Source organism: Primulina eburnea, chromosome 8 (assembly GCF_022965805.1).
Source record: "Primulina eburnea isolate SZY01 chromosome 8, ASM2296580v1, whole genome shotgun sequence".
Lineage (NCBI taxonomy): Eukaryota > Viridiplantae > Streptophyta > Magnoliopsida > Lamiales > Gesneriaceae > Primulina > Primulina eburnea.
In genome coordinates this window covers 6697108-6708266 of record NC_133108.1, presented here as the reverse complement: position 1 = coordinate 6708266, position 11159 = coordinate 6697108, and the positions used below count along the sequence as shown (strand labels likewise).

Here is an 11159-nt window from a genome sequence, read left to right as displayed (position 1 = left end):
TGTAAACTTCAAATCTACTCCTCGTATTTTTAGACAGTATTTTATGTTAATTAAAATGAATTTCAAATTCACTAAACAATAATATCATTTAAATTTATTTTACTTAGTTATTAGTATAAATAATTAATATTAAATTTAATATTTGATTTATTGCTTCATCTCCAATTAAATACGACAAAAACTTGTGTGAGACGTTTCACGACTCATATTTTGTGAGACAAATCTCTTATTTGGGTCATCCATGAAAAAATATTACTTTTTATTGTGAATATCGGTAGGGTTGACTCGTCTCACTGATAAATATTCGTGAGACTGTCTCACAAAAGATTTATTAATTAAATATTGATGTAGATAGATATAACAACCACTTAGTTCTACCGCAATTATATATTACAATATATATTATTTCGTCAAATTCCATCGACTTATTAATCCCTCGTCATTTTTAAAATAATTTGTAAATATAATCCCATACCTCAAACCTAGCTAGTTATCCTTAATTTAATTTCTAAAAATAATTAATGTTAGTTGGTACCAATTCATCATCACTCGACGGCAGATGACTAAGTTTCATTATCACCAAAAATTTCTCCCTAATCTAAGCTTTTGATTCGCTTATCAACGTGAATTTGTGAAGAAAAAATTCACAATAATTTTTTTTAATAATTACAAACACTATATTAATCAATTAATTATTAATACTTGTATGAAAATATTCAAAACTTAAAAAGAGCCCATTTTTCTAAAAAAAAAATACGATATAAATATATTATATTATTAAAAAGAGGATAAGGCCATTAGTAAAAAATAAATAAGGACAAATGGTTAATCGGTATATATTATTAAATTAAGCCAGGTTGTCTGTACAAGAAAGAAGCTGGTTAAGCAACTAGCAATATCTTTTTTTAATCTTTAATAATAATTTTTTTCTTCTTGGAAACTACAAGACAAACTGGAAGATCATTAATAGCTTTGACTATTCGAGGCGCATCTCCTCCTCTTCGCCGGAAAAAGTTTCCGTAGACAGCCGTTCTCAGCCATCTGCCACTCCTCCACAACCTCGTCGAAGTCCAGCTGTTGCATCTCTGAAGCATCAAACAAGCAGCCCTCCGACAACGCCGCCAGCCCTCCACACGGTGGCTTGGTCTTCCGGCGTCCAGCGCCGACGGGAACGTTGCGGAGGGCTCCTCCGGCGGTCCAGTATCTTTGACAGCCCTTACAGAAGTGTCTAGGCTGATTGACATTGTAGTTGTTGAAATAACAGAACTTGGTCTCCATGCTCTTGCATCTTGGGCATGGAATGATCTTGTCTGGCCTCTTTTCAGCCGTCGGATCCGTTTTTTTGGCGTCTTCGTGATCGTCTGATCGCTGTTTCAAGAAATTGTAGCCCCGAATAGCTTGATTCTTGATGATGATTTGTTGTCCTCTTGAACCTCAGCCATGTTTCTGATTCTGGATAAAGTAATATGATACTTGACTAGGGTTTGATGATGCAGAGTGTTTTCTGGTGGAAGAATAATTATTGGAAAATATAAGTAATTAAAACACAGAGCAAAAGTTCATTTTTGGTCTTGACGAAGATGGTTGTTGCCTGCTGGAAGGGTTTGGCATGTATATATATATATACTACATATTTTTATTTTCTATTAACATAATATTCTAATGTTCGGATAAGTCTACGTTACTTCAGAAGTGTTTCTCTCCTGTTTTAATATCATTAAATCATGTAGATCCATCGAATTTTCATAAAAATTGACATATTTATTAATGATTCAAACATTAACATTTGAATACTTCAAATATAACATAAAATAATCCACATATTATGCTTCATATTAGGTTAGAAATCTCATTATTGTCAAAAAAAAAAGGTTAGAAATCTCATACATCAGTGCTTATCTATGGGAATGGAAAATACAAGATTTACACGTGTCTGATAGGTGATAAATTTTGTCATTCTCAACTTAAGGATTTTATACAAATTTATGTTTTTAAAAATTGTGAGGGAGTACTATAAAAAAAAATAAAAATTGAGGGGGTAATACATGCATGAGATGGGTGATTTTGAAGTCAATTTTATATATTTTTACACTTATTATAAATTAAATTAATCTTTTTTATAAATAAACTTTGAATTTATATTCACTCAACTTTCATTGAATCTTCCCTCATTGCAGTTGATCTTATATATATGGATAGAAAAGCAATACATAGCTCTCATGAAGTGAAGTAAAATTTGGAGCAATGAAAAGATTTGAATTATATGGTACACAAGTTATAATTTTTGATAAAACGATAAGTGTTTGATCATAAAATTTGTATAACCAATAATTTAATGTGTTCAATCCCTATATATTGCAAGGTGGTGAAATTATTGAAATATGGAGTTTTCTAAGAACCATTTTTATCCTCCTAAAAATTGGTTGAAGAACGATCGACGCTTCAGTTGTATCACTTGCATTATTTAAAAAAATTGAGTTGTGATTAATTATTATAAGATAAGAGAGAAATGTTCGATCCCACATAACTTATTTTATTATAATTAGATTGGAAATTTTATACGGAGTATTTTGATATGTTATATATATGTGTAAGATATATAACATTGTCGGAAAAATAAATTTCATAATATCTTTATTTAATTCATTCAAAAAATACTTGTACAATTTTCAAAACTTAGTGAATAATGATATATCAGTAAAAAAAAAAAGAAGAACAAATACCACTAAACATATAAATGTGACTATATATTTGGGACAATCGAAAAAGGAGGAATATGAGTTATTGACATATTGAAATTTTAATAAATGTATTATTTTTGGGAGGTTCACACTTTTCTCAATCATTAAAAAATTATTGTACGTTAAGTTCTCGATCTAGATATATCGATTAAAAAAAAAAGAAAAACAAGCGTTGATAGTGCATCCTTTGAAAAAACAAATAAATAATAACAGTGATAACAATAAAATAAGAAAAAGGGAAAAATGAGCAAAAAGTGCATAAAAATTCAAGAATTTTGGCGTAAAATTCAATGGAAAGGGGAAAGAACAGAGATATATTAAATAGAGCCGCCAGCAGCAAATTGTAAAGTTACTTGGTAATTAAATAATAAATAAATAAAAGTTGATGCTGAACTTTTTGTCCACATCATTTTCCACGTCATCATTTTTGTTGAGTTTCAAAGTGGGCCCCATTTCGAGTACAAAGCATTTAAAAGTGGGAAGCATAAAGATAAAGATTAAAGGGAGGATAAAGCTAAAAGTGGAACTTTTGATTTTATTAACTTGAAATCCCATTTACTCTTCTTGCCTTTTCATTATGTTCTTGCTTTGGATGATTATGAGCCTTTGTAACTCCACAAAACTCATATCCAGTTGATACGTCTCACGATTAAATCGATAATTCAACGAATTTGACGATCTCGGGTTACGACTTAATAATGAAATTAAATAGAATTTGGATTTTAAAAAAAATTACTATCGACTACAAATTAGAGTTTAATTTATTGTCTTACCTCTAATTAAATTTGGTTTGAGAATTCGAACATATAATGTTGACACAACGGTCATATAATAAGCATCGAGTAGTTTTAATTCGTATTTTTGTAACCCTGAAATTGGGGAATATGAAAGAAAGAGACAGGGTGAAACGGCATTTATAATTTCGTGTATTTTAAGTTTTGAAAAAAAAAAATTGGAAAATTCCTATATGATTAGGAAGATTTAAAAAAAAAAAGTATGCTCGAATTTATATACAAATTAGCGTACAAAACAAACATGATGTCATATAATTAATAAGTCTTTTTTGAGACAGTCTAATGAATATTTATCTTTTCTTTCTATATTTACAATGATAAGTAATATTTTTGACATATAAAATAATAATTTTTTTATTAGTAATCAAAATATGAGATTTATCTCACAAAATTGTCTCGTAAGATCATTTTATAATTGCGCACTTTTTTTTCTTAAAAAGTAGACGAGTATTTAGTAGAGTGGTTCTCATATGAGACCGTCTCACGGATCTTACTCTGTGAGACGGGTCAACCCTATCTATATTCACAATAAAAAATAATAGTTTTCATGGATAATCAAAATAAAATATCTGTTTCACGAATACGACCCGTGAGACCCTCTCACATAAGTTTTTGCCTATTTAGTATTTAGTTATTCTAGGTCAAAGACAAGCTATCATCAATGTATTCCTTTCCGGATTTTCTGTGTAGGCCTCTCGTTTGATATAAGCTATAACAGTCTCAAATATATTTTATACAAGATCCACACATATTTTGATATATATCAATATATTATTTCCTAATAAATAGAATATTTTCATTGAAAAAGGCCACGACTCTTTGTATATTTCTAAATATTTTAAATAAGCATTTAATTAAGGAAAACAAGTCGTAAATATTTTAATTTTCTTAAATTTTATTTTACGATGTCCAGGAATAATACTATGTGTCTTTATTTTTGTTTTGGCATGTATGGTGATGTAGCCAAAAATTGTGATTATCCTGACAATTATGCAGGTTTATAAACGAATTCAAGTAATAGTAGACCGGTATTCCAAATACCTCGTTAGTTTTTAGATAGTGCGCGCTTGATTTATGGATGCAACAGGCTTGACTTTGTCTTTGGAACAAAAGTGACATTATATGCATAGGTAACATATAAATTATTACGCAACAATATTTGAATTTTATAATTTTTTCAGTCGAAAATTATCATTTATTTTGCGCATTGGTTCTAACTCTTAATATATGATCCCTCGAATTTTTCATGTCCTTTCTTTTTCTTTTTTCCCTTTTTTTTAAAAAAAAAAGAGAAATCCAAAAAGAGATGAATAGATCCTTAGAGCCGGATGCTTGTTTTGGTAATGCTTTTCCTTTTGGTTGCATATCTTTTCTTTTCTTTTCTTTCTTTTATAATTATTTTTCTCATGCTTAATTCTCCAGAGGAGAAATAAGCATGAGAAAAATAATTATAAAAGAATATATTAATAAATTTGATTCATTATCACTTTAATTTATTATTATATTATTATTATTTATCGCTTTTTATTACAAGGGTTTAGTGTAGTGACATCTGGGGAATCTTAATTAAATAATATAATGAATTGGAAGAGTGGTTTGATTATGGGATCCCTTTAACAATTTAAAAGTGTCTTTATCTTAGTTTAATAATTTTAAAAAGTAGACTTATTTCATATACTTTTTTGTTGCCATCTCACGATCTCGACAAGCAATCATTTTCGCTCTTTGGTTGAAAAGACGAACACTTTTCTTTAGGTTTTGGGGGTTTCTTTAAATATGTAAAAGATTTATTTATAAAAGAGAGAAAAAAAAATCTACGGTTTTCATCATGCTTTGTGTTCTTTGCGTTTATTTCCCCATCACATATCCTTTTTATGTTCAAAAGTTGAGTGTGTGCGTGTATATATATATATATATATATATATATATATATATATATATATATATATATATATATATATATAAGAATTAGTTGTGATATTCTTGTGCGACATTGATTTAAAAAAAAGTTTAAAATGATTTATAAAAGTTTACAATAGACTCTTATAACAATTTGAATTAATCAATTTTGTAAAAATAAAATTGAATACGAAGTAATTTCTATATGAGTCTATTATACAGTTGTGCAGAAACAAACCTCAGTCGCCTGGGCGTGACGATAATTACACATCTATAAATTTTATGAACTTTATTTATGACTTGTGGCATAGCCAGAGATCTGTTTCCTCCTTTTGTTAATTATTTTGTATATTTTTTTATTTTTAATGCATCATAAAATATGTGTAATGCCCAAGAATTTGATTACCGTAATCTGAGATGATTTATTGATTATGAATGGATGTGAGTATAGTTGGACCGCTCCGAGACCAAATTGGTTGAAACATATGAGTTATGTGATTTTCGGGCAGAACCAGTGGCGCCCGAGCGGTAGAATATTACCGCCCGAGCGCCAATGTGTGATAAGGAAAAGTTCGGACAGAAAGTATGGCGCCCGAGCGGTAGAGTATTACCGCCCGAGCGCCAGTGGATAACAATTGTAAATCACGGACAGAGGGTTCCGCGCTCGAGCGGTACTTTCTTACCGCCCGAGCGCCGCCTGGAAATTGTGAAAAGTAGACACGTTTCAGAACCATGCAATTGGGATATATATATATATATATATATATATATATATATATATATATATATATATATATATATATATATATATATATATATATATATATATATATAAACGAATAACACCTTGCAATTCTTCAGAAAGAAGGATAAAGGATCGAGAAAAGGTTTCTGAAAAAGAGTGGAAAATCCTTACGCCTTTTGTGAGAAATCCGTCGGTTAGATTTTGAATCCGACTTCGGTATTGAGTTCCTATCGACGTAGGCTACAACTGGACGTAAGTTTTGCTACGTTTTGATATGTTTTGAAATTATGGTATTGTCAGAATCTGATATGATTCATATATGATGTTCTTGGCATGTTAGACATCGTATAATTGAAACCGGACTGAGGAACAGATACCATATGAAATTGTTATGATTTTTAGAGTTGAGTTGAATAAGAATTGATATCCAGATTGAGTGATTATCGAGTATAAGACGTTAGAATTGATATCTGCCTGATATGATATTGCTGGATATATTGAGATTATGATGTTATGCCGTTGAAACAGAATTTGATTGGATTCTAATTATACCCAGTATTGATTGAGTGGTGTATTGATATTGTACTCTCGATATTGTGATTGTCAGATTGAGTATTGACAGGCTTTGAGTTCGAGACTTCGACAGGGTCAGAATATCAGAAAGAAAGGTATAAATTAATGTTGAGTTGGGATTGCACAACTCGAGTGAGGTTTGACTCGAGTTTCCCTAAATCACATACTTAGTATATTACATTGATACTTGTAATTGATGAGATTGATGTTTGTAGTCTATTGATTTATAGCCACTGCATGTATTGACTACTGAGTCGTGGAGTCATAGGCTGATTCGCCTAGTCACCGGCTGATTCGTCTGGTTATTGGCTGATTCGCCTAGTTATTGACTGATTCGTCTAAACTTTGGCTGATTCGCTTAATTACTGGCTGATTCGTCTAGTTATTGGCTGATTCGCTTAATTCTTGACTGATTCGTCAATTCTGCGGCTGTTTCACCCAGAAACTGGATATATTAATTATATCGATGTCGTGTAGGAATTGATTCATTCCTATCGACTGAGATTCAATATAATTATCAATATCCAGACATCGGGATCCCTAGGTTAGAGTTTGAGTCGAGTCTGAGATGACGCGTTGTTTGAGTCGAGTTTGAGTCTGAGTGTGATTCATTGCTTGATATTGAGTTATGTTTCTGATTTGATACATGTTATGAATATTTGTTATTATGCTTTTATATATGTTTTTATATGATTGCATGTATACATTGTTTATACTGGGATTTATTCTCACCGGAGTTATCCGGCTGTTGTCTTGTTTTGTATTTGTGCATGACAACAGGTGGGACAGGTTCAGGGTTGAAGAGATGAAGAGAGATCATGAGTAGAGTGGAGGCTCCGGACTTGGATTAGAAATAAGGTTAGACACTTGATATTAGATGTTGAACCTTAGTTGAATAAATGTATGTGATACAGCACTTGTACCTTTATACTGAGATGTATATACGTTTTATTTCACTACGTTCCGTATTTTAAAAAATAATTTAGACCCTGTTTTATAATTGATTAATTAGTCCCAATGATGATTAAGAACATGATTAGCGTCCGGATCCCCACAATATGTAAAATATAATTCCACGTCTATAATTTTATTTTATTTTTGTGATTTGAGTTTAATTTCGACATAGATTCCCGGCTATTGAAGAACGTCCCAATAAAAAGGGAATTAATTTTTCAAAAATGGGTCCTTGAGTACTGAATTAAAGACACAAGTGCCAAAAATATCTTGCTTAGCTTCTCGGTCGTTTGTTAAAACCAATAATGAATATTAATGTCTATATATTATTATACAAAGCAAAATACCCAGAAAACTTTATTAACAGTATTTAAATCATAAAAATTATTCTTAAATTTTCATAAACTCGTGAATATATTTAGTAATTTAATAATTGTATTAAAATACATGTGTGTGTGTGTGTGTGTGTATATAAATAGCCTAGCTTGTTGCTTAAAGAGAGTCACAGACTTCTTTATTTCTTATTTTAATTAGTATATAATAATATAATAATAATATTTAATAAATATATAATGCTAATGATTAACCGTAATTGCGTGTTTAAGAGATTATTTTATTATGCAATCAGCTGGAGAATCAGCACTTGAAAGCAATTGAAGTGTAAACATAAAGGCTTAAATACAATTAAATTAAAGTCAATAATTTGTAGATGCATGCATCTTATTATGTATGGCCAGGGGACTGGTACATTTTCCTTTTCCCCCTTTAATTTTACTCTAGTTTAATTTGGCGAACAGAATATGGATAAACTCCCATGAAAACACATTTGTCCGTTCAATAATAATAATAACTTTTAAAAAATTATTAATTTTTAATATAAAGTTTGATTTAAACCTCTAATTACTCATATTAATATTAATAGATTTAAATTTAGATGTTAGCGCAAACATCTTTATAAAAATATACAGTAAATAACATTCCGAGTGTAGCATAGAACGACCCGCAAATGAAGGTGGCCTAAATAATGGTACTGGAATCCTTGTTTACAAATTTAACAAAATTACTCTCCAGACTTTGTCTTTTTTTTTTTTTTGAGATTTTCTTAAATAGTCTTCACCGAATTACTATAATCGATTTTAGTCTTCAATTAATTGAATTTATAACAATAATCTTTTTATTATATCAAATTACAAAGATATCATTTAAACCATACTCACCATCAATTTCTCTCTCAATCTCTTTTATTTTCTCATCAATTTCACGATTTAGGAGCTTTGAAACACATCTATTCTAGTTCTTCAAACACGTATAGATTTCATTTTTTTTGTCTACCTAATTTTTTTACACAAATAATGATTGATTTTTTGTTTATAATAATATATATGCATAAATATATAGCAAACATTTTTGTTTCTGTCAAATTGTTGAATATATTGACTCCAATAAAATTTTCTACTTTTGATTTTAATTTTTTTTTTGAAATTTGACTTGATTATTGTCAAGATTTTTCCATAATTTTAGTTTTTTTTAATTAAGAATATTTTTAAATTGAAATAAGTGGATGATTTGAGATTTATGCAATTGAAATATGTGTGAATTTTTTAAAGTTGAAATACGTGTGAATTTTTTAATATGTGTGAATTTTTTTATTTGTATGTAGTAATGAAGGGAAGATTCACGATATATTGATTCCAACAAGAATATTTTGAAGTTGAAATATGTTTGAATTTTTTTTATTTGTATGTATTAAAATGTGTATATTTATGTTTATTGCTGATTGTTGAAATAATTCTTTTGTTAAGTTATTGAAAACCATACAAACTTCACATAAATCCGAGTTCTAGGATCTTATTTTTGGGAATTGATGGAATGTCACAGTGTTATGGTGGACTTGAACCGTGTCCGATAGAGCCTCTTATGTTGAGTTAAATATTCTTAAGATTAGATTTCAATAAATGACGGAGAAGGGAATGAGGTCCATGGCAATTGGCATGAATATGCCTCTTTATTTATTTATTTTTTTCCGATAACTAAGCAATAAAGAATTGGAGCAAATAATTTAGAATAAAAAAAAAGGTAATATATGATATTTCAATCATATAAGACATGATGTAAAATGTTTAATAGAGAAGACCATTTTTAAAATATGACTTTGAAATATGTTAAAATAATCAATTTTATTTTTTTTTCATCTTTCGTTCTTTTGTCGTTCATATGAGGAAGACTTATTTTTAAATCTCTATCAGCATAGTCATATTTATGTTCTGTCTTTATCAGACCAAATTTTTTTCTTCAATCACTGATTCACACAAAAAAGAAAATGTTTATGCACTCCTTTGGCCTACACGTGTTTTTTCGAATGAAATCTAGTTAAAAAAAAATGGAAAATCTATAACTAATATATGATATTTGGATACTAACTGTTTAAGATCTGATACAAAATATACAATTTTGATTATAAAATTAAAACAATTATATTAATAACAACAATTGCTACACTAGTTTGTATGCTCAAATATCATATAATAATACTAAATATAATAGAGTTAATAGTGAAAAATCATATATTAATACTATATGTTTAATGTTGTGTATTGATTAATCAAAAAGACACGAGTCGATACTTTTTATATATTTTTGGGTACCCAAAAATCATATATTAGTATCAAATCTAAAATATTTTGTACTCAAATATCATATTTTCAATATTTGTATCGATTTTAATATAAGAAAAAACGTGTTATTAATATCAATTATTTCTATATATGTTCGAGTACTCAAAATCATATATAAATGTCAGATCCAAACTTTTTGTACTCAAATATCATATATCAATACTAGATTTTTAATGTTTTGTATCAAAATTCATCAGAGAAAACAATTGGAGACTCAGAAAGTACAAAAACATTGTGCGAATCAAGGACTGTAAAAAGAAATTTAGTCCGACAGATACTAAACAAAAATACAAATATAGTATGAAGATTTATTGATCATTTACTCTTGAGTGGGTCTCATGTGAGACCGTTATGATCCGTGAGACGGACCAACCCTACCCATATTCACAATAAAAAATAATACTCTTAGCATAAAAAGTAATATTTTTCATGAATGACCCAATTAAGAGATCCGTCTCACAAATACGATCCGTGAAACCGTCTCACATAAATTTTTGACTTTACTCTTCATGTGAGACATTAAATCGGCTAGATAGATAGTAAGCACCAAAAGACATGAGAAAAGCTAGGGAGAATCATTTTGACTTTCCGATTATTGCATGCACAGGATACAAAATGATATTTATGGCGAAGGCGACAAAATCCCGGCCGATCCTGGCTTATCTATGCCTTCTAATACATACATTCACACATACTTCGTGCTTTCTCTAGCCCTCGAAACGACGAAAAATCCAGAGAGCAACTGGCATCACGATGAAAATGTTTATTTTCTATTTCT

The 11159-nt window shown here is 29.3% G+C and overlaps 1 protein-coding gene across 1 annotated transcript; it reads right to left on the bottom strand.

Moving 5' to 3' along the window:
* Positions 1 to 820: 820 nt before the first annotated feature.
* On the bottom strand, positions 821 to 1591 carry LOC140837747 (cyclic dof factor 4-like). Its single transcript, XM_073203857.1, is given in 2 exon segments — positions 821 to 1376; positions 1379 to 1591. Coding segments are annotated over 2 exon segments (477 nt in total). The 5' UTR covers positions 1443 to 1591; the 3' UTR covers positions 821 to 963.
* Between the last annotated feature and the right edge of the window lie 9568 nt (positions 1592 to 11159).